The following is a 24,633-nucleotide window of genomic DNA, read 5'->3' as shown; positions in this document are numbered from 1 at the left end:
ACAGACTTGGAGTACAAAAGCAAGGAAGTTATGCTGAACCTTTTATAAATCACTGGTTAGGCCTCAGCTGGGGTATTGTGTCCAATTCTCGGCACTACACTCTGCGAAGGATGTCTAGGCCTTGGATGGGTGGAGAGGAGACTTACCAGAATGGTGCCCGGGATGAGGGACTTCATCCAGAGAGAGCACAGAAGCTTGGATTGTTCTGCTTGGCGCAGAGAAGGTTAAGGGGAGATTTAATAGACGTGCTCAAAATTATGAGGGCTTTTGAAAGATGGGGAGAAGCTATTTGCACTGGCAGGAGGGCCGGTAACCAGAGGGCACAGATTTGAGGTAATTGGTGAAAGTACCAGAGGGGACATGAGCGGTATCTTTTTTGCTGCAAGTTATGATGATCTGGAACGCGTTGCCTGTAAGGGTGGTGGAAGCAGATTCAATAGTAACTTTCAAAAGGAAATTGGATATATACTCGAAGGGAAAACATTTGCAGGATTACGGGGAAAGAGCAGGGTAGTGAGATTAATTGGGTAGCTCTATCAAAGAGCAGGTACAAAGGACCAAATGTGCTGTGATTCTGTGATCTCAGCTCCACCTAACAACCTTCTCACCATCGTCGTCTTAACTGTTTCTTGAGCTCATTAATAACGATATTTTTTCTATTTATTCCATTATTCTTTATTTAGGCATCAGCATGTTGTGACACCCTTCACCTGCACACTTCTACCAGTTAAGTGCAGCTTTGAAAGCTGCAGTTCCCGCTGCCTTGAAGTGAAGCATCACTAATGCACTCCGAGGGACAATCACTTTGTCCTGATTTTCTGAGATATCCAGAAATTCAGGCTAATCTGTGCAAAGATCGAGTGTAAACACCGAACCTCATCCGATGGGAATGCAGAGCAGAGACTTGCCAAGGAGGGTCATCACACTTGACATGCATATCTGCTGTGCAAGACTCTGTACCTCCGGGAGCAGAGCTTTGCAAAGTTTAACCTGAGCTGTTCACTTGAATGGCCTTCCCTGGTAAATTATTATACAAGTCTGTATGATCCTTTAGTAGACTGAAGAAAGAGAAAACAATCTGGGTGCAGGGAAAGCGGTGGATGTATCAACTACACAGGATGTACAGGACAGAAACAGGCCATTCGGCCCAACTAGTCCTTGCCGATGTTTATGCTCCACTCCAGCTTCCTCCCGCCTTTCATGATCATATGGAATGGTGGTGCAGGCTCAAAGGGCTGAATGGCCTACTCCTGCAGCTATTTTCTATGTTTCTATGTTTCCTCATCTAAATCTATCAGCATAACCCTCTCTTCCCTTCTCCCTACTTGTGATACAGCTAAACATGAGTGAGTCAGCTGCAGCACTACACATGCAGTTCGGTGCACAGAACAAGCCTGTCATGGTTTTTATTGCAAAGGGGATGGAGTATAAAAGCAGGGAAGTCTTACTACAGCTAAGGTATTGGTGAGGCCACATCTGGAATACTGTGTGCAGTTTTAGTTTCCATATTTACGAAAGGATATAGTTGCTTTGGAGGCAGTTCAGAGAAGGTTCACTAGGTTGATTCTGGAGATGAGAGCATTGACTTGTGAGGAAAGGTTGAGTAGTTTGGGCCTCTAGTCATTGGAATTCAGAAGAATGAGAGGTGATCTTATCGAAACGTATAAGAATATGAGGGGGCTTGACAAGTTGGATGTGAGACTAGAACTAGAGGGCATGATCTTAGAATAAGGGGCCGCCCATTAAAAACAGAGATGAGGAGAAATTTCTTCTGAGGGTTGTAAATTTGTGGAATTCGCTGCCCCAGAGAGCTGTGGAAGCTGGGACATTTAATAAATTTAAGACGGGAATAGACAGTTTCTTAACCGATAAGGGGTTATGGTGAGCGGGCAGGGAAGTGGAGCTGAGCCCATGATCAGGTCAGCCATGATATTATTGAATGGCAGAGCAGACTTGAGAGGCCGTATGGCCTACTCCTCCTATTTCTTATGTTCTTATGGTTTGCAAGTATAAGCAGTTGAATTGTGAGGGCATTTAAACATTTCTATATTTTATTTTATACAAGAGGCAGCCATTTGGCCCTTTGTGCCTCTGCCTGCTCTTTAAAAGTGTAGTCCAATTAGTCCCATTCCCCTGCTCTTTCCCTACAGCCCTGCCAATGTTTTCCCTTCAAGTATATATGTTCTGAAGTAGTGAGAGTTAAAATGGACACAAACACAAAAGCAAAATACTGCGGATGCTGGAATCTGGAATAAAAACAGAAAATGCTGGAAATGCTCAGTGGGTCAGGCAGCATCTGTGGAGAAGAAACAGAGTTCACGTTTCGGGTCGATGGCCCTTCGTCAGAACTGGAGTGTTTGGAAAGAACAGATTCTTAACAAGCACTGAAAGGGGGAGGGGAAGAAAGAACAAAAGGAAAGGTCTGTGATAGGTTAGAAGACAGGAGAGATTCAGAGACAAAAGGGATGAAGGCCCCAATTCAAATGGTAATGCCAGGAGTTAGAAAAACATTAGTCGTGATAGGGTGTGAATGGTGGGATAATGACCAACTGCCCTTGGAGACAAGGAGAAAAAAAGAAAGAAAGAAACGGGCTCGGAGGGGAGGGAGGGGCTGGGGGAGCGGTGGAAGGGAGCCAAAGATTGGCAGCAGTTCCGCTCTGTAATTTTTGAACTCTATGTTGAGTCCAGAAGGCTGTAATGTGCCAAATGAAAGATGAGGTGCTGTTCCTCGAGCTTGCATTGAGCTTCGTTGGAGCAGTGTAGGGGACCAAGGATAGAGAGGTTAGAGTGGGAGTGGAGCGGAGAATTTAAGTGACCAGAGTTAAAATGGAAACTCTTTCCTTGACAGATATCAAAATGAAAGTAATAAGACGAGTTGTCTATGGGGCCAGGTTGGTTGATATGGAAATTAGTCAGCATATTGGAATGTTGTTCTAGTTGCAAATTGAATTGTAAATGACTTAGAATTTACAGCACTGAATCGGGCCAGTTGGCCCAACTGGTTTATGCTGGTGTTTATGTTCCCCTCTGTGTGATACTTCATCGAACCCTATTAGCATAACCTCCTATTCCTTTCCCCTCTTGTACTTATCTAACTTCCCCTTTAAAAACATCTATGCTATTCACCTCAACCACTCTGGTAGCAAGTTCCACTTTCTGGGTAAAGAAGTTTCTTTGGAATTCCTAATTGGATTTATTGGTGACTATCTTATTTTTATGGCCCCTAGTTCTTGTCTTCTCCCCAATGAATGCACCCCCTCCCCTCTCCCTCTTCCCTTTCCCTCTTTCTTCTCCCCACCCCCCCCCCCCCCCCCCAACATGGAAACATTTTCTCTGCATTTACCCTTTTATAATTTTAAAGACTTCCTATTGAGTCACACCTCAGCCTTCTCCTTTGCAGATAAAAAGCCCCAGCTCTTAACAGGTTTTTGGAATCGAATTGTGTGTGAGCCCTGCCTCACTGTTATTTTATGCAATAATTACAGGGAAATTGAAAGCACAGAAGGAGGCCATTGGGACCCTCATTGCTAGAGCAATCCAAAACTCATCCCGGTGACTTGCTCTCATTACATGCCTGTACCTTTCTCTGCTTCAAGTAGTTATCCATTTTCCGCTTAAAAGATGCAATGGTCTTTGTATTGGCCTTTCCCTGTGGCAGAGGATTCCCCAATCCGACAACCCTCTGTGAAAAGACATTTCTCCAAACCTCTCAATGACGGTTTTAAATTGATGATCCCTCGTCCGTGATTTCCCCAACCAAAGGAAATATTTTTTTCATGGTTAACCCCATCAAATCCCTTCATAATTTTAATCACCTCTGTTATACCTCCTCTTGACCTGTTCTGCTCCAGTGGAAATAGCCGCAGTTCCTCATTATATATTTTTAATCATGAATAATTGACAACTCTGACTTCGGAGGCCTTCGGAGTTAAGTGCTGGGAAATTCCCCCATGGTCTCCCATTCTCCCAGATCAGCCATGATTTTATTGAATGACGGAGCAGGCTCGAGGGGCCAGATGGCCTACTCCTGCTTCTATTTCTTATGTCCTATTTCTTGTGTTCTCGTATCTTGACAGAAGAGGCATACTCTGTGGATGAACTCTCATTCACCTCATCCACATGCACTATCCTATCCAGAAGGTCTACAGAGAGAACCTTTTTCTCTCCGCATTTGTTGATTATCCAAATACATTTCTTAAAAAAAAAGGTATTTTCAGTCACATAGGGCTAGAATTTCCTTTGGCTTACCGCCCGATTTCTGGGCGTAATTGGCCATTGTGGGCGACAAACAGGTGAGCGAAAAATTCTCCACCTGAGTTACGCCGGCGGTTTCGAGGTACCGCTGGGGAGCAGACCGCTGGCGTGCATCGCCCTGGCGCGATATTTGGGTCAGCGGTGTCCAGTAGGTGAGTATGAAACAAAAAACACCCACAAGCATCAGCGGAGCTGGGCGGTAGGTGAGTAGCTCTGCAAGAATAAGTTTAGTAATTGGTTTTTTATTCATTATTTTAAAATTCTTTTGTAATTTAGTTTAAAAGGGTCTTGAGAATATTTTTGATTTTTTTTTGTGTGATGTTTTTTGAAAAATTATTTTGTTTTTCTGCTGCTAGGCCCAACCCGCAGCCTTGGGGTAAATTTTTAGTGATTATTTTATTTATCGCCCATTTACTTTAGCAACGGCCCAATCAACCCTAAATTCTACTTTTTCGCCCAGAATGGGGGTGCAACGCCCATGTTTTTCACTCAGCGGATTTTTTTCTTTTTTGGGGGGGGGGGGGGAAGTTTTCACTGGCGATAATCTTGGGAATCTTAGCGGTCTTTTGGGTGGAATTCAGGCGCTGGCGGGCTGTTAGGAAATTCTAGCCCATAGACTTAATTGAGTTTTAATGTTTTTAAGTGTTGTGGAGATTGAGTATCTTGCTGCATCGCTTGGCTATTAATTACCTGTTTTAAAAAAAAAAATAATAATCTGACTGAGTAGTATTAGCCTGTATACATTAGTCAGTTGGTGTGGCATTTCCTACCTTCCAGGAAGGACTGGAAAACACAATTTGCATCCCACCTGATCGCTAGTGAACCATATAGTACATTTAGACTTTAATTGTTGTTCCTGGATATGCATATAAGGGACACAGTCAGTCAAAGGCAATTGCCATTTTTTTTTTTGCTGTTTATTCAAGGGTTGTGAGGGTAGTAGCTGCAACCAAAGCAATTATATGAACATAAGAAATAGCAGCAGGAGTCGGCCATTTGGCCCCTTGAGCCTGCTCCCCCATTCAATAAGATAATGGCTGATCAGATCCACTTCCCTGCCCGCACCCTATAACCCCTTATTCCCTTATCGCTCAAAAATCTGTTTATCTTCGCCTTAAATATATTAAATGACTCAGCCTCCACAGCTTGCTGTGGCAGAGAATTCCATAGATTTACAACCCTCTGAGAAGAAATTTCTCCTCATCTCAGTTTTAAATGGGCGGCCCTTTATTCTGAGACTATTTCCCCTATGAGTGGAAATATCCTCTCTGCATCCACCTTGTCGAGCCCCCTCATTATCTTATAAGTTTTAATAAGATCACCTCTCATTCTTCTGAACTCCAATGTGTGTAGGTCCAACCTACTTAACCTATCCTCATAAGTCAACCCCCTCATCTCCGGAATCAACCTAGTGAACCTTCTCTGAATGCTAGTATATCCTTCCTTAAATATGGAGACCAAAATTGCACCCAGTACTCTAGGTGTGGCCTCACCAATACCCATAGTCTTATTTAGACCTAGAACCTGACTATTGTCTCGCAGATGTTTCAATTCAATCAGTGAAGTAGATAACGGAAAACTTATCGCATGACTCAGAAGTATCACAAAGCACTTCACGCAACAAATTACTTTTTAAAAGGTGGTCACTGCTCTACCGCAGATGAATGTGACTGATTTTATGCATAGCAAGATCCCACAGTGAGATACATGACCGTGAGGTGGTTTGCTTTTGTTTATAATTATTTCTAAATAACTCATTATAATTGTAATTAGGGGACCACAACTAAAACCTTGCACCTTCAGCAGTGCCAATTAATTTAAGGCAATGTGTCTTGAGTTCATTTATACCAACAGCGCACAATAATCCATTACATGCAAGCTACAGATTAATTGCTTTGTGGCTTTTGGCATCAGCGAGTTCTGTGAATTTCGTATTCAGTGAGACACTTTTTTCCCTGCAGGCCTGTGGCATGCTACAGACACACACACTTAGTTCTGTGGAGGAAAAAAAAAAGTCAATGAGCTGATCGTGTGTCCCCAAACAAGTTGACTTGAGAGACCCAATTTGTGAAAAGGGGGTTAGCCATGAACGTAGGGGTTATGGATCAGTTGGTTTAAAGAAGTCAAACTAGCATTTATACAGCTCCTTTCCCATCTTCAGGGTGTCTGAGTGGATCGCAGCCAATTAATTGTTTTTGAAGTGTAGTCAATGTTTTGCAGGTCAGTGTGACGGCTAATTTGCACATTGAAAAGTCCCACAAGTAAATAAATAAGCAATTCATCGGTTTTAGTGGTCTTAGTTGAGAGATGATTGCTGGCTGGGACACTGCAAACTCATTGTTCTTCTTGAAATATCAACATGGGATCTTTTACGTGCACTTGGTCAAGCAAACAGGGCCTCAGTTTGGCATCTCATCCAAAAATGCAGCACTCAGAGTACTGCACTGTCCATGTCAACTTAGATTGGGGGCTCAAGGTTATGGTGGGATTTGAACCTACAACCTTCTGACTAAAGTGAGTGTGCTGTCTCTGTCACACTGATTCTTGGCTTAGCCTTGCTAACATGGCTCAAGAACATTTAGATGTTGGGGACAATGATTTTAAGAATAACAAAGTATGGGGCTCAATTTTCCCCAAAGCACTTTTTTTTGACGTACTTGAAGAGTTACGCCTGTTTTTTTGGTGCCCAAGTACGCCCAAAAAAATGTTCTAAGTTTCCCTGTTTGAATTCTTCATTTTTGGCAAAGCCCAAACTGTCCTTTGCCAAAAAGATTGGGTTGCCACAGTAACCAGGGACACAATGCGGGCTGAGGCTGCAAAGTGAAACATACAGCCAGCTCGCAACACATTAAAATACATTGCAGCAACTTGCCTCCAATTATTAAAGTCCCCTCAACCCCCCTTTCCTGGTGCCCATCCCAGGCCGAAGGACCTCCTGGACCCATCCCTAGCCCCGAATGGCTTGCCGATCCGCTCCCCTGCCCCTAGCCCTGGCCGAATGGCCTCTCGGTCTGCACCCCCACCCGCCCCGAGTGCCTTGCCGGTCCTGCTCCCTAACCCAGATTGGCTTGCCGGTCCCGTTCCCCTAGCCCTGGCCGAATGGCCTCCCGGTCCGTTCCCCCGCCCCTAGCCCTGGCCGAATGGCCTCCCGGTCCGTTCCCCCGCCCCTAGCCCTGGCCGAATGATCTCAGTCCACCCCTGGCCCCGAGTGGCTTGCCGGTCCCGCTCTCCCACCCCTATTCCAGGCCGAGTTGCCTCCCGGTCCGCTCCCCTGCCCCAGCCCAGGCCGAATGGCTACCTCCCTCCCAGTCCCCACACCTAACTATACCTGAAAGGCTTCCCTCTCCCCTCTCGCCCTCTCTCTCTCCTGTCCTGCTGTTGCTGTCCAGGCATCTGCTGCACTTACCTGCGTCGATTTCCTTAATTCTCCAGAAGGTTTTTCTGCAGAGGCCACATGCGTTGCCCAAAGAAGAACTGGAGTAACTCTCAGCTGGCCAAACTTGCCTAAATGGGCAGAATTGGCGCGGGTGGCAGGTTACACCCCCTTTGGCTGAAAAAAAAACTTACTTAAAAAAAAAAATCGTAACTAACTGAGTTATGCTGATGCAAATTGATCGGGGAAACTGGATTTTTTAACTTGGGTGACTAAAAACGGCGCAAATCACTGGGGAAAATTGAGCCCGTTGATAGGGAAAATCCTATTTGGTTTATCAAGCCTACTCCATCCAATCGACATGTATGCTTTACGCAGTAAAAAAAAAAAATTTAATCTCCAGAATGAAAGTTAGCAATATAAGCTGAGTACACAAATCCAGCAAAACCTCAATTCTTCTCGCCAATGATAATTTGCTGGCTAATAACGGTACTAGAGGGGCTTCAGTTAAGAGGATAGACTGGAGAAGCTGGGATTATTCTCCTTGGAGCTGAGAAGGTCGTGGGGAGATTTAATAGAGGTATTCAAAATCATGAATGGTCTTGATAGAGTAACTAAGGAGAAACAGTTTCCAGTGGCAGAAGCGTAAAAAGTACTTGGATGTGCACTTGAAGTGCCGTAACCTATAAGACTACAGACTAAGAACTGGAAAGTGGGATTAGGCTGGATAGCTCTTGTCGGCTGACATCTTCCATACTGCACATTTCTATGATTCTAAGGGTCATAACCTGAGGGCACAGACTTAAGGTGATTGGCAAAAGAACCAGAGGTGATATCAGAAAAAATATATATATATTTTTTTAAAGAGTGTTGTTGTGATCTGAAATACAATGCCTTGGAAGCAGATTCCATAGTAACATTCAAAAGAGAATGAGATAAATACCTGAAGGGGGCAAAAAATATAGATCTACGGAGAAAGATCAGGGGACTGGGATTAATTGGATAGCTCTACCAAAGAGCCAACATAGGCACGATGGTCCAAATGGCTGCCTGTGCTGTATCATTATATGATTCTATGTTTTAAAAAAAAAAAATACTGGTCCCAACAGGACAGGAACAATCATTCCAGATTGATTTAAAAAAAAATCATCTACTACTAAAATGACTTGCATTTATGTAGTGCCTTTAATGTAGATAACCATCCTAAGATGCCTGTAAGTATCCTCATAACTTCTAATTCTAATGCAGCCAGATTCTTGTCCAACTGCTTTTGAGTGAGGTGATGGCAGCGTCAAGTAAAGCGGGCTGCTGCTTTGAGAAGTAGTCGAGCAGGAATTAGGAAAGCAGTCGGGCATAGCTCAAATCTACAGGAGTCCTTTGAATGAGTAACATCATGGATGAGCTGCAGACTGTTCTGTAACTTTACCTGGATTTTTGTAGCCTCTTTCATCAAGTTTCAGTTGTAATAACGTTGCACACTAAGGTTGCTGGAGACCTGATACAAGTCTTTTAAAATACTCCCAGATGTGTATAAGTTGGATTGTGAGCACAGTACTTTGTTGGAAGAATAGAGGGAGCTTTATTCTATATTTGTATAGAAAATAGGTGCAGGAGTAGGCCATTTGGCCCTTCACCACCATTCAATATGATCATGGCTGATCATGCAACTTCAGTACCCCATTCCTGCTTTCTCTCTATACCCCTTGATCCCTTTAGCCGTAAGGGCCACATCTAACTCCCTTTTGGATATATCTAACGAACTGCCCTCAACAACTTTCTGTGGTAGAGAATTCCACAGGTTCACCACACTCTGGGTGAAGAAGTTTCTCCTCATCTCGGTCCTAAATGGCTTACCCCTTAAATTCCTGACTTGTGTTGATCTATTCCTTGCTATGGGCAAATTAAAGACAAAAATGTAGTTCAATCAACTAAAGACTTGCATTTATATAGCACAACCGCGGGTGGGGGGTGTCCCAACGCACTTCACAGGCAATTAAGTACTTTTGAAGTGTAGTCACTTTTGTAGTGTAGGAAATGCGGCAGCAAGGTCCCACAAACAGCAATGTGATAATGACCAGATCATCTGTTTGCTTAATAATGTTGGTTGAAGGATAAATGTTGACCAGGGCACTGGAAGAACTGCCATGCTCATCTTTGATGCCCACCTGAGAGGGCACACGGGACCTCTGTATTAATGTCTCATCCATGCAGCACTCACTCAGTACTGAACTGGAATGTTCGCCTGGATTACAACCAGGGATCATACATTGAATGGGGGGAGGTTTTGAAGGGAAATGTCTTCAGCCAGAGGGTGGTGGGGGTCTGGAACTCGCTGCCTGAAAGGGTGGTAGAGGTAGAAACTCTCTCCACATTTTAAAAAAAAGTACTTGAAGTGCCATAATCTACGGGGCTATGGACCTCGAGCTGGAAAGTGGGATTAGGCTGGATAGCTTTGTCGGCCGGGGCGGACACGATGGGCCAAAATGGCCTCCTTCCGTGCTGTAAATTTCTCTGATTACGTACTCAAATCTCTGGAATGGAACTTGATGCAGGAATGTTACCCGAGCTCAGGAAAGGGGTTAATTTAGTGGGAGAAATTGATGCTATTCTCTTGCTCGTGTGGTCAAGCAGTTGCTGGAACAAGATGAATGATGTTTGCTGTTTCCTTCCATTTGTAGAACGCTCATGCAGACCTGGAGGACCTGAAGGCTTCCCCTCTTGTCCAACTGCTTCAATTTGATCTCCTCGTTGACAGCCACAGCTACATTTACTTCAACATTGCTCAGCCAGCGGCTTGCTGAAGGATAGCCTGCTAAAGCTGGATAATGGCTACCATTCTCCCAGGTAATCCTGCTTTGAAATAATTAGAAATTTGATTCAGATATGCTCGAGTTTGAAGGGATCATTTTCTTTTTTTAAAAGGTCACTTTTTTGCTATGTTTTCAGTCGACTGTTAATGAACAATTACCGTACTTATCACTAATGTTTGATTCTTTCTCTGAAATGAATTTTGCATGAAAGTGGTAGCAGCCTAAAATGTCCTTTCAGGCACCAAGAACTTCAGTTTCCACCTCCGTAACGTCTTCCGTTGGATCACCCCCCACCCACCCCCCTGCCTCAGTTCATCTGCTGCTGAAACCCTCACCCGTGCCTTTGTTACCTCTGGACTCGACTATTCCAATGCTCTCCTGGCCGGCCTCCCACTTTGCACCCTTTGTAAACTTGCATCTGACCGTATGGCTGTCCGTATCCTAACTAGCACAAAGTCCTGTTCACCCATCACCCTGTGTTTCCTGACTGACCTTGGTTTCCGTTCCGTCAATGCCACGATTTAAAAATTCTCATCCTTTTTAAATTCAAATTCCTCCATGACCTCGCCCCTCTCTATCTCTCTGACATCCTGCAGCACCACAATCCTGTCTGCACTCCTCCAATTATGGCCTCTTGCCCAACTCTGATTATCATCGCTCTACCTTTGGTGGCCGTGCCTTCAGCTGACGAGGTCCAAACTCTGGAATTCCCTCCCTAAACCTCAGTGCCTTTACATCACTCTTTTTAAACCTACCTCTTTGACCAAAATTGGTCAGCCATCCTAAAATCTCCTTATGTGGCTCAGTGTTAAATTTTGTTTGATAACGCTCCTTGGAACATTTTCCTATGTTAAAAGCGTTATGTAAAAGACAAGTAGTTCCATATTTCATGATTTATAATATGTGAATTGCAGAGTGTTTCTCCAGGTCAATAAAACTTAGTTTCTGTGGAACTTTTATATTTAATCTTTTGCTCTGTCACATGCAGTGGGATCATGTGTGTGGGGGGAAAAAAATCACTAAGACTAGGGCATTTTAAGTCTTGAAATTTGTTGGAGCTTTTGTTAGTCTAAGTATGCAAATGTGCTTTAATTTTAACCCTAGATTGACTGGGAATACTCATCTCAGAAACTCCTCTAATGTGTGGCTTCAGCCTTAGTTAGTCGTCTGCCTCCCGTCTTGCTTCTAACTGTGTTGGGTTCAGATGCAAATGAGATTAAAGTGCATGCATATATTTCGGGAGAATATTGCCAGCAGAGTGGTCTTGTGTGGGTGGTTGACATCCATATACAAGCAGTAGTTGTTTATGGAGGAACAACAGCAGAACTAATAGACTCATCATGTTGAATTTGTTTTTTCTCCTCTTGGCTTTGAGAACCTGGGATATTTGAATGAAATTCTTGGAAATCCATTTTTAGTTTGCGGGAACCTAAACTGTGTACATTCCTGACTTCCATCGTCATAGGCGGCCCCTCGAAGCGAGGATGACTTGCTTCCATGCAAAAAGGGATGAGTTCACAGGTATTTCAATGAAGGACCTAACATTCCAGATCCCAAAATACATCCTGAAGGGTGGAAGATGCCTGTGCATGGATTTTTTTTATCGTGTGGTGGCCGTTGCACACCAGCCACCACATGGGCTTGACCGAGCTAGGTCTTGGTCCAGTGGCAAGGATTACTCAAGACTATCTAGAGACCAGCTCTGCTGCACAGACCGAGCGCGCGCACACATCGCAGTGTGGGCTGGCCCATGCTGCCCCTGGGCCGTTGCCTCTTCTGGGCCCCAGATTCACGCCTTTCTGGGCCCCAGTCACTTCCCTCTATGGACTCTTGCCGCTCCTTCACCCCTCCCGCTGTGCCTGCCCGCACTGCAATCAGCGACCTGGCTTCGTAGCCGTCGCCCTCCTGCAGCAGCTCGCACTGCTCCCTGCAATGGTATGCCACCGCACCCTGCTCCCTCCGATGGCCCCGGCCTGCTGATGGTCTTGCAGGCCGGGACCGTGCTGATTTCTGGGTCGGGCTGCCGCACGCTGCTCCCTCCAATGGCCCCGGCCTGACTAAGTAACCATCAGAGAGAGATTAATCCTGTCCAAACAAAAATCAACAGAGTAAATACAATGTCGAACGATATAGTCAACGCATTGGAGTACAATCCTGATTATTGGCATTCTGTCTGGTGCTGTGGTTAGACTACATCTTCCGTACTGTCTCCCATTCGGGTCACCGAGACACAAGGGAGATATTCAAGATCTGGAGGTAATACAGAGAAGGTTAAATACTTGATGCCAAGTTTCAGAAGAGAGTTCCATGGAACTTTTAGCATTATTGCCTTGAAAGTAGATACGAACATACCAACGAACATACACTATTGACAGGCCGGTAAAGACCAGTTTGGTGCATCAAGCTTGTCCCACAGCATGATGGTCGGAGCATCATGACTTCTTACCCCCCCCCCCCCCCCCCCCCCAAATCACTGATTATTCTTCTCTTCTTCGGCAGTCCCTCGGAGTGGAGGATGATTTGCTTCCACACTAATGAGTTCTCAGGTGACTGAGACCAATGAGCCCATCGCTGATGACTGAAAGCTGATGCATTAGAATTATGTATAAAAGGAATATCAGATCAAATTAAACTGAGGGGACATGGGCTCAAACCAGTAAAAGTCACATTTAGGATTGATGGCAAGTTCTTCACCGAGTGGACAACATGTAGAATGGACTTCCCGGTAGGATAACGGAAGCAAAACCAGTGGAATTATTTAAGAAGTGGCAAGATGCACTTGTGACAGGAGAGACTGTACGGTCTTTCTGGCGGCTGAGCTGGGACAGGCTTAAAGACCTTCCTCGATCTTGTGAAAACATAGAAAATAGGTGCAGGAGTAGGCCATTCGGCCCTTCGATCCTGCACCACCATTCAATAGGATTGTGGCTAATCATGCAACTTCAGTACCCCATTCTTGCTTTCCCTCCATACCCCTTGATCCCTTTAGCCATAAGGGCCACATCTAACTCCCTTTTGAAAAAATACCTTGCGTGATCATTTTTACCAGTTGCTAATGAGTTAGGACATATAACCACGCTACTAAAATGTTCTGATATCTCTTTAGATTTGTTAATGTAGTGAAGATAAAGGTTGAGATCTGTATTCTGATTTGGAAATTCAGTCTCTTTCCTGTTCCGGTGGGTATAATTGTGTTTTACAGTCAATCGTATAAATGGAGAGTATGGGATGGTGGGGTTCCAATGCGTTGGGAAACCCGGGAGAACTGGTTTTGCACAGGCCCTGCCGACTTTAACAGCAGGGCCTGACTTGCATCGAAGCCTCTGATTCCCACCCGCAGATGGCGAGGCTGCACAGGGGAGGGAGGGATCGTGTGGGTGGCAGCCTCCGGAGGATTTGTGGGGGTGGGGGGAGATTGGGGCCGTCAAGGGACTGGGGTGGGAGGGCGAGGCAAGAGGAGATAAGGGCTGGCCACCAGAGGATTGGGCCAGCCTCAGGATCATTGGGGGGGGGGTTCCAGGAGGGCTTGTCGGCGGTTCTCCGATTGCAGGGGAGTGGATTAGGCAGGGATCCTGTTTAAGCGCTGTATGTTAAGGCCCTTAGTTCCTGGATGCAGCAGTCCTCGCTGTAGCTGCTGGGTTTTACAAGGTGAGTAAAACCCGACCAAAGTTGAAAACAAAATGGTGGTTAAAGAGGCTGCCAGCCTCATCAAGATATTTAAATTGGTGTACCGCCTCCTGGCAGTGGATTGGCTGCCTGTCCCTGTGTTTCACGCTTTCTCTCTCTTTCTCTCCTCTCTCTTTCTTTTCTCCCCTCCCCCCCCCCCCCCCCCCTGGTTAAAACTGAGCTGGTGGCGGGTTCAGGTCGGGATTGTGATTTTTAACAATTTAACTACGCCCACAGTCCAAACCCGCCTGTTTATTCAGGTAAAAATTTCCTCCTATATCTCTCTGACTCATGACATAGGCAGTCCCTTGAAATGAGGATGACTTGCTTCCACACCAAAAAAGGATGAGTTCACAGGTGTTTCAATGAAGGATCTAATATTCCAGGTCCTGAACTCCATCCTGAAGGGTGGAAAATGCCTGTGCTTGGATTTTTTTTTAAACGTGTGGTGTCAGTTGCACACCAGCCACCACACGGGCTTGACCGAGCTCAGACTTGGTCCAGTGGCAAAGGTTAATCAAGACGACTGAAGACCAGCTCTGCTGCATGGACCTAGTGCGCGCACACATATCGCAGTGTGGGCTGGCCCGTGCTGCCCCTGGCCCCGAACTCACGCCTCCTCTAGGCCCCGATCATGTCTCGCTGCAGTCTCTCGCCAGTCCTTCGCCCCGATCTCATCGCTCCTGCTGTATCTGCCCACATCCAATCACCGACCTGGACCTTGATGACATTACTCTTCGCTGCTGTCACTCTCTTGCACCAGCTCGTGCTGCTCCGGGAGAGCACCAGCGGCAGGTCGGGACCATAAAAGGAGCGATGTGGAGACATATATCTCATTGCTTTGCTATCTAAGCCCAATTCAAGCTTCGGCGGACATAGTTCATGACTATGTTGGGGTTCTCCTTCCAGTAAGCCCTCAGTGGCCCTCTGTCTCTCTTGGCATTCTCCAAGTGTCAGTTGTGTCGGCCATCGCAACCTCCTTTTAATGTCCCAACTGTCCCACGCTCCTCTCTTGCTAAGTTTCTCACCCAGTTCCCCCATTAACCTTCCTGACCTCCTCCCCACCCACCCCTCCTGCTTGGACTCTGCTAGTGGATCAATGACCACCTCCCTTCTGCGTAATTTCCTCCAGAATGTCCATTCATTTGTGAACAGGTCCTTGCCATCCACAAAGTTATCACTGTTGATTGCAATAACATCCTGGACTTTGACTGCAACTGGGCTCATGGGTGATGATACTGTGAAGCCACCCCCACCTGGTTATACTTTCCATAAACTGCCCCGCCAAAATCGCTGAGGTCGCAGTGTCATGGCCTTTATTACCAAGTCGCACCTTGGTCCGACCTTTATCTCCTCCGGTACCATCTCCTCCTTTGAGCACCTCGCCTTGTCCCATTGCTCTTACCTCCTTTTAAAATTGTCTACTGGCTGTTTTCCCCCCCTCAACGGCATCCCAAGATATTCTCTCTCCGTTTCCCTCGGCCTCTGCATCTCAACTCTCGAACCTCTCAATTCATTGCCCTCCTGACCTCCCTTTGCCTCCATATAAGCTTGTTTGCTTGTATCTCTCGACATCCTCCTTCCAAACCACCCTGCCCCCTTTCCTCGAAAGCCACTCCTGGCAAAGGAAAAGATGCCCCTCTCAGGTCACAACTCCAGTTGCAAGCTTTCAATTGCTTAACCAATGGCCCTCCATTCCACACACTGTTTCTGCAACCACAATTTTGCTCATGCACTCCCTCATCACACCTTTGCTCTTGTCCCCAGCAAAACCTTTGCTCTCTCCCATCTGGAGCTCGTTCTCCCTTGTATGGCCTCATCCTTGCTTCCTTACATTTGAGGGGCACAGACTGGTTGCAACCCAGGAGTCCTGTGCAACCTTGAGTTGAGTTTCTGACTCGATACTACGAAGACAGTCTACTTGCACTCGCGTAACATTGCCTATCTCTGCCCGACTTCAGCCCATCTGCTGTTGAAACTGGTTTTGGCACCTTCAGATACAACTGTTCTAAGGCTCTCCTTTTTTAAGAGGAAAAAAAAAGAAAGACTTGGATTTATATAGCGCCTTTAACAACCACTGGACGTCTCAAAGTGCTTTACAGGCAATAAAGTACTTCTGAGCTGAAGTCACTGTTGTAATAGAAACCTAGAAAATAGGTGCAGGAGTAGGCCATTCGAGCCTGCACCACCATTCAATATGATCATGGCTGATCATGCAACTTCAGTACCCCACTCCTGCCTTCTCTACATACCCCCTGATGCCTTTAGCCATAAGGGCCACATCTAACTCCATTTTGAATATATCTAACGAACTGGACTCAACAACTTTCTGTGGTAAAGAATTCCACAGGTTCACAATTCTCTGGGTGAAGAAGTTTCTCCTCATATCGGTCCTAGATGGCTTACCCCTTATCCGTAGACTGTGACCCCTGGTTCTGGACTTCCCCAACATCGGGAACATGCTTCCTGCATCTAACCTGTCCAATCCTGTCAGAATTGGATATGCTTCTTTGGGACCCCTCTCATTCTTCTAAATTCCAGTGAATATAAGCCTAGTCGATACGTGGCAGCCAATTTACCAAGAGCAAGTTCCCACAAACAACAATATGATGCTAACCAGATAATCTGTTTCACTGGTGTTGGTTGATGGATAAATATTGGCCAGGACACACGGGATAACTGTCCTCTTCTTCGAAATAGTGCCATGGAATCTATAACGTCCACCTGAGAGAGCAGACAGGGCCTCAGTTTAATGTCTCATCCGAAAGATGGCACCTGCAACAGTGCAGAACTCCCTCAACACTGCACTGAAGTGTCAACCTACATTTACGTGACTGCAAGGCGAGTGTGCTACCCACTGAGCCATAGCTGACACTGCTGGTAATAATTGTTTAAAAAAAAAAATCATTGTTCTGTAATCTGGGATATCATCGAACCTCTGTTGAAAAATTCATCTTTTTCCGACCAGTTTATAAAACTTTTTGTAAACATTTTTTTTAATCCACTTTCTCTTTCCCCCCCCCCCCCCCCCCCACTCTTCCCTTGATTGTAGCTGTGTGTACCCTCGATACCTCACCTAATTGGCTTTCGTCTATATGTTAGCCTAGTGATGTGAATGGCTGTAGGCTCTTTGACTGTGGCGGGCATCGCAGTCGGTCTCTCCTCACCCGATGCCCACACCTGGCCCTCTTTACTACTAGCAGCCATTTGCGAGCCGACAGAGGAATCTTGACCATTTGTCACTTTCTTTTTCTGCCTCGCCAAGGATTAGTGATGCAATTGTAATGTGCCCGGCTAGTTCAAATCAGCGTAAAATTGGGGCTGCTCTGGTATGTGTGATGCAGCACCACAGCGGTCAGTGCATTTACTCACCGACTCATTCAGGGGAGCTCCTGTTGAACTCTTGCGCTTGTTGTGACGGTTACAGCCCAACATCCAGTGTTTGCACGTTGATAAATCCCAGCAGAGACAGCTAACGTAACCTGCTGCAGAGTTTAAACAGGCTGACTCTGACCTCCCCATAGCACACAGATGAGGTCCCACTGAGCCACATAAAGCTGAGCATTCAGCTGATGTTCTTTCAGGTTATAAAAAAAGTAAGTATTTCAATTTGTGCTCTGAGCAGCAAGCCAGTGTCCTTGGTCCCGGGTATACACGGGAGACCCTTTTACCTCTGTCAATGTTCAGAGGGTTATTTCAGCTGTTATTCCCAACCGTGTATTGCACGGGCAAAATTTTCATGAGAAAACTGCTCATTTTGACCATTGCACAAAATTGGGATCTGGCCAAATATCCTTTCTGTCTTTACAAATCTGTGCTGGCTCTCTCGTCAGAATTCAAGTTGTTCAATCACCCTATCCTTAATTGTAGACTCTAGTAATTTGCCGACAACAGATGTTAGGCTAACTGGTCCATCATTTGCTGGTCTCCCCCTCTCCATTCTTAATTAGTGGAATGACGTGTGCAATTTTCCAATCTAAAACGGTTCCTGAATCGAGAGAACTTTGGAAAATTACAGTTGAGGCATCTGCAATGCTCAACTACTTCCTTTTTATACCCCTGGGATGGAAACCATCTAATCCTGGGGATTTGTCACTCATTGCCGTCATCGAATTCTATGTGCATATGACACCTGCGTCTGCGCACACTGAGGTCGAACTCCAAACCATCGTCAGAACCTTCACTGAAGCATGAAAGAGCATGGACCTTACACTAAACATCCGTAAGATAAAGGTCCTCTACCAACCTGACCACGCCACACAGCGCCCCCCCCCCCCCCCCCCCCCCCCGAATATCAAAATCGACAACGTGGACCATTTTCCATACCTCGGGAGCCTTCTGTCAACAAGGGCAGACATCGATGACTAGGTCCAACACTGCCACCAGTGTGCCAGTGCAGCCTTCGGTCGCCTGAGGAAGAGTGTGTTCGAAGACCAGGACCTCAAACCTGGCACCAATCTCATTGTCTACAGGGCAGTAATGATACCTATCCTCCTATATGCTTCAGGGACATGGATCATTTATAGCAGGCACCTCAAAGCATTGGAGAAGTACCACCAACGCTGCCTCCACAAGATCCTACAAATCCACTGGCAGGATAGGTGCACCAACATCCATGTTCTCGCTCAGGCCAACGTGGTCAGTGCTTCTATCAACTCCGCTGGACGGGCCACATCGTCCGCATGCCCAATACTAGACTCCCAAAAGAAGCGTTCTACTTGGAGCTCCGACATTGCAAGTGAATCCGAGGTGGGCAGAGAAAATGCTTCAAGCCTCCTTGGAAAAAGTGCAACATCCCCACTGACGCCTGGGAATCCCTGGCCCATGACCGCTCAAAGTGGTGGAGAAACATCCGGGAAGGTGCCAACCACCTCGAGACTCTTCGCCGGGAGCTCGCAGAAGAAGCGTACAACAGCCTACACCCTTCCCACCGGTCCTTTCAACCACCGACTGCCCAACTGTGACCGAGACTGTAGGTTTTGCATTGGACTCATCAGTCACCTGAGAACTCGTGTTAGTGTGGAAGCAAGTCATCCACGACTTTGAGGGACTGCCTTCGAAGAAGAGGAGAGTGCCGTTATTTTCTTCATTGCTGTTATTTTGCTTATGTTAATTTTGGATATCCCTGTCCCTGATTCAATATTAGTTTCCTGGCGATTTCTGGTATGCTATCCTCTTCCTCAACTGTAAATACTGATGTAAAATAATTATTTAACATGTCTGCCATTTCCTTATTTACTGTATCACCGTTGTCAGTTTTCAAGGGGCTCACATTGCTCCTGATCATCTTCGTTTTCCTAACATAATTGTAAAAATTTTTGTTTAGATTTAATGTCCCTTTCAAGTTTCTTTTCATACTCCGTTTTTATAACTCTTACTTTTTGTTTTGTCACCTTTTGTTCTTTGTATCTCTCCCAGTCATCAGGATCTGTGCTATTGTATGCTTTTTCTTTTAGTCAAGTGTTGTCCCTTGCCCCTCTGTCATCCGTGGCTGGGTTTTTTTGGGGGGCAAGTAGAGCTCTTGCCCCTCGGGGGTATCATTGTCATAGGCAGTGCCTCGAAATCGAGGGAAATCTTGCATCCACTCTAAAAGTAAATTCTCAGGTGACTGAACAGTCCAATACAGGAATTACAGTCCTGGTCACAGGTGGGACAGACAGTGGTTGGAGGAAAGGGTGGGTGGGGAGTCTGGTTTGCTGCACGATCCTTCCGCTGCCTGCGCTTGTTTTCTGCATGCTCTCGACGAGGAGACTCGAGGTGCTCAGCGCCCTCCCGGAAGAGAGCCTATTATCAGCAAGGGTAGACATCGACGGCGAGGTTCAACACCGCCTCCAGTGCGCCAGCACAACCTTCGGCCGCCTGAGGATGGTAGTGTTCGAAGATCAAACCCGCAAATCTGGCACCAAGCTTATGGTCGACAAGGTTGCAGTGCTACCCGCCTTCCTGTATGGCTCAGATGTGAACCACATACAGTAGACACCACAAATTGTTGGAGAAATACCACCAACGACGTCTCCACAAGATGCTGCAAATCCCCTGGGAGGACAGACACACCAACGTTGCTGTTCAGGGGTATAAACTGGTTCTTTATCACATTAAATTCTTTTCTGAACACTTCCCATTGATCTTCTGTTGTTTTAGCCATTAACAGATTTGTCCAGACTTGTCTTAATCCAGACAAGTGCAACCCGACGAGTTAAGTGAAGTTACACCTATAACTTTTCACAGGGTTGGTGGCCACAGTGAGAGATATAATGAACATTGTTGGGTTGCTAAACCTGAATCTGTGATACATTCATTCCATCGCTTGCTACAATATGCCTGCTCCCTTTTTTTTTAATTGAAAATTCATATGTTTGGAGAACATTGTGTCATCGGACAAATATTTCAGACCTGATTGGTCCTGGTTTCCCATGTGACCTGTATAGTTACAGGGTACTGTACTGGTTATCTTAAATCTGTGATGCATGATCTTTCAGTCACAAAGCAACCTATAGCATACTTGGAGCGGACTCTATTACATATAACTATTCCTGCCTTTCAGTTGGGTGCTATTTGCGCCAGGCCGCACGGTTTAATGCAGTGACCTGATTTGCGAGTGAGTGCAAATGTCTGGAACAGGCAGACAGTTAAACCGGCAGCAGATTCATGGTAATTTCTGTCGACCTACAATGGCATGGTCCCACAACAACATCCTCCTGTATTTATATAGCACTTTTATCATAGTAATACATCCCAAGGTGCTTCATAGGACAAAACAAATACCACTGACAGAGGCACATAAGAAATTACGGCAGATGACCAAAAGCTTGATCAAAGAGGTAGGTTTTAAGGAGTGTCTTAAGATCATAGGAAATAGGAGCAGGCCATTTGGCCCATCGAGCCGGCTTTGCCATTCACTTCCCTACCCACTCCCCATAACCCTATTCCCTTATCGCTCAAAAATTTGTCTATCTCCGCCTTAAATATTCAATGACCCAGCCTCCACAGCTCACTGGGGCAGAGAATTCCACAGATTTCCAACCCTCAGAGGAAATTCTTCCTCATAGTTTTAAATGGGCAGCCCCTTATTCTGAGACAATGTCCCCTAAGTATAGTTTCCCCGATGAGTGGAAATATCCTTTCTGCATTCACCTCATTATCTTATATGTTTCGATAAGATCACACCTCATTCTTCTGAACTCCAATGAGTATCGGCCCAACCTATCAAACCTATATTAAAGGAGGAAAGAGAAGCAGAGAGATATATGCTTCGGGCCTAAGCAGCTGAAGGCACGGCCACCAATGGTTGAGCAGTTATAATCAGGAATGTTCAAAAGGGCAGAATTTGAGGAGCACAAACATCTCTTGGGAGGGTTGTGAGGATGGAGATGATGAGAGCAAGGGAGGGGCGAGGCCATGGAGGGATTTGTAAACCAGGATGAGAATTTTGAAATCAAGGTGTTGCTTAACTGGGAGCCAATGTCAGTCAGCGAGCATGGGTGAGTGGGACTTGGTGCAAGTTAGGGCATGGCTGTCGAATTTTGGATGATCTCAAGCTTACTTGGGGTTGAATGAGGGAGGCCAGCCAGGAATGTGTTGAAGTAGCCAAATCTAGAGATAACCAAGGCATGGATGAGGGTTTCAGCAGCAGATGAACTGAGGCAGGGGCGGAGACGAGCGATGTCACGGAGGTGGAAATAGTCAGTTTTAGTTAAGCCGCACATATGTAGTCGAAAGGTCAAATATGACACTTGGGTTGCAAACAATCTGGTTTGGCCTCAGACAGATGCAACGTGGATCAGTGAGTTCATATTAAGCACAAGGGCATCTATTATTCGTTACACCTTTTTTAAATTTAACAGCACTTATCTACTGTTCCCTAAATTATACTGAGTGGTTGTAGGAAATGTGCAAGACCATTTCGACAGCAGCCAGTTCTATTTTACAACAACTGTGTGAGGGACTTCATGAGGAAATAGACAAGCGAGTGGAAGTCTGATTCTCTGGCCTGGTCAGGCAGGTCGGATCTACTGGTCTGTCATCATCTAACAGAACTAAGCCAATTGTGACCATACCTGGAGTATTGTGTACTGTTTTGATCTCCTAACTTGAAGGGCATTCTTGCTATTGAGGGAGTGCAGCGAAGGTTCACCAGACTAATTCCTGGGATGGCGGGACGGACATATCAAGAAAGACTGCATCAACTGGGCTTGTATTCACTGGAGTTCAGAAGAATGAGAGGGGATCTCATAAACGTTTAAAATTCTGACGGGTTTAGACAGGTTAGATGCAGGAAGAATGTTCCCAATGTTGGGGAAGTCCAGAACCAGGGGTCACAGTCTAAGGATAAGGGGTAAGCCATTTAGGACCGCGATGAAGAGAAACCTCTTCACCAGAGAGTGGTAAACCTGTGGAATTCTTCACCGCAGAAAGTTGTTGAGGCCAATTCACTAAATATATTCAAAAAGAAGTTAGATGTAGTCCTTACTAATAGGGGGAGCAAGCAGTATGGTGAGAAAGCAGGAATGGGGTACTGAAGTTGCATGTTCAGCCATGAACTCATTGAATGGTGGTGCAGGCTCAAAGGGCCAAATGGCCTACTCCTGCACCTATTTTCTATGTTTCCATGTTTCTATGTTTCAAGGACATCCTCCAAAGCCTCCTTGATAAAATGCAACATCCCCACTGATACCTGGGATTCCCTGGCCAATGACCGCCCTAGGTGGAGGAAGAGTGTCTGGGAGGGTGCTGAGCACCTCGAGTCTCATTGCCGAGAGCGCGCAGAAACTAGGCATAGGCTTCGGAAGGAGCGTGCGGCAAACCAGTCCCACCCACCCTTTCCTTCAACCACTGTCTGTCCCACCTGTGACCGAGACTGTAATTCCCGTATTGGACTGTACAGTCACCTAAGAACTCACGTTTAGAGTGGAAACAAATCTTCCTTGATTTCGAGGGACTGCCTATGATGATGATGCTGTTTGTAAGAGCATGCTGTGCACAAATTAGTGACTGCACTTCAAAAATACGTTATTGGCTGTACAGTATTATGTAAAGTCCTGTGAAAGGTGCTATATAAATACAAGTATGTCTATCTTTATCTTTCCCTGCCTCATGTCCCATCCCCAGGGACCAGTTGCAAATTACTCTGACTCCAAAGCCCACAATCATAGGCAATCCCAATGTGTCAATGTATGGGACTAAGGGAAGAAACTATGTCAGACCAGATAGTTAAACTGTCCAAATGGAGGAAAACTTGCAAAGTGCTGCAGTACAGAGGGATTTGGGGGTCCTTGTTCGTGAAACATAAAATTTAGTATGCAGGTACAGCAAATGATCAGGAAGGCAAATAGAATTACGAGGGGGATGGAGTATAAAAGCAGAGAAGTCTTTCAACTGTACAGGGTATTGGTGAGGCCACACCTGGAGTACTGCGTACAGTTTTGGTCTCTGAATTTAAGGAAGGATATACTTGCATTGGAGGCTATTCAGAGAAGGTCCACTAGGTTGATTCCGGCGATGAGGGTGTTGACTTATGAAGGTAGGTTGGACCTATACTCATTGGAGTTCAGAAGAATGAGAGGTGATCTTATCGAAACATATAAGATAATGAGGTGGATGCAGAGAGGATGTTTCCACTCAGGGGAAACTCAAACTAGGGGGGCATCGTCTCAGAATGAGGGGTTGCCCATTTAAAACTGATATGAGGAGAAATTTCTTCTGAGGGTTGTAAATCTATGGAATTCTCTGCCCCAGAGAGCTGTGGAGGCTGGGACATTGAATACATTTAAGGCGGAGATACAGATTTTTGAGCGATAAGGGAATAAAAGGTTTTGGGGAGCAGGCAGGGAAGTGGAGCTCAGTCCATGATCAGATTATCCATGATTTTCTTAAAGGCCGCGAGGGCATGAGGGGTCAAATGGCCTACTCCTGCTCCTGTTTCTTATGTTCTTGCATTAGAGCCATTTTAACTGTGTCTAAAGTTCACATTTTGAATTTGACTATACATTAGATACTTCTGATTATTGTTCCTGTTTTGCCCTGTCTATTCATTGTATCAATATCATTTGTAGGAGTAAGAACATAAGAAATAAGAGCAAGAGCAAGAGTAGGCTGTACGTCCCCTCGAGCCTGCTCCGCCATTTAATAAGATTATGGCTAATGATCGACCTCAACTCCACTTTCCTGCCCGATCCCCATATCAAGTCCAAAATTCGATCTCGCCGCCTTGAATATTCTCAGTGACAGCATCTACAGCACTTTAGGGAAGAGAATTCCAAAGATTCACAACCCCCTGAGTGAAGAAATTCCTCCTCATCGCTGTCTTAAAAGGCCGGCCCCTTATCCTGAGACTGTGACCCCCTAGTTGTAGACTCTCTAGCCAGTGGGAGCAATCTCTCGGCATTTACCCTGTCAGTCACCCTCAGAATCTTGTGTGTTTCACTGAGATTACCTCTCATCTAAACTCGAGAGTATAGGCCCAATGTACTATAAATCTCCTCGTAGAACAATACTCTCACCCCAAGGATCAATCAAGCCACCCTTTGTTGC

General features: G+C 45.7%; 1 protein-coding gene across 1 annotated transcript in view; it reads left to right on the top strand.

Annotated features, from left to right (window-relative positions):
* The window catches only part of LOC139259699 (glycophorin-C-like), a 132,954-nt gene that overhangs the window by 5,194 nt on the left and 103,127 nt on the right, over positions 1-24,633 (top strand). The window contains exon 2 of the mRNA XM_070875274.1: positions 10,306-10,471. Coding sequence (XP_070731375.1) covers positions 10,453-10,471 — 19 coding nt within the window. The 5' untranslated portion in view covers positions 10,306-10,452. The remainder of the gene's footprint in view (positions 1-10,305; positions 10,472-24,633) is intronic.

The sequence above is a fragment of the Pristiophorus japonicus genome, chromosome 3 (genome assembly GCF_044704955.1).
Source record: "Pristiophorus japonicus isolate sPriJap1 chromosome 3, sPriJap1.hap1, whole genome shotgun sequence".
In the NCBI taxonomy this organism is placed as follows: domain Eukaryota; kingdom Metazoa; phylum Chordata; class Chondrichthyes; family Pristiophoridae; genus Pristiophorus; species Pristiophorus japonicus.
Note: the sequence above shows the minus strand (reverse complement) of the source record. Positions and strands in the feature narration are given on the sequence as shown.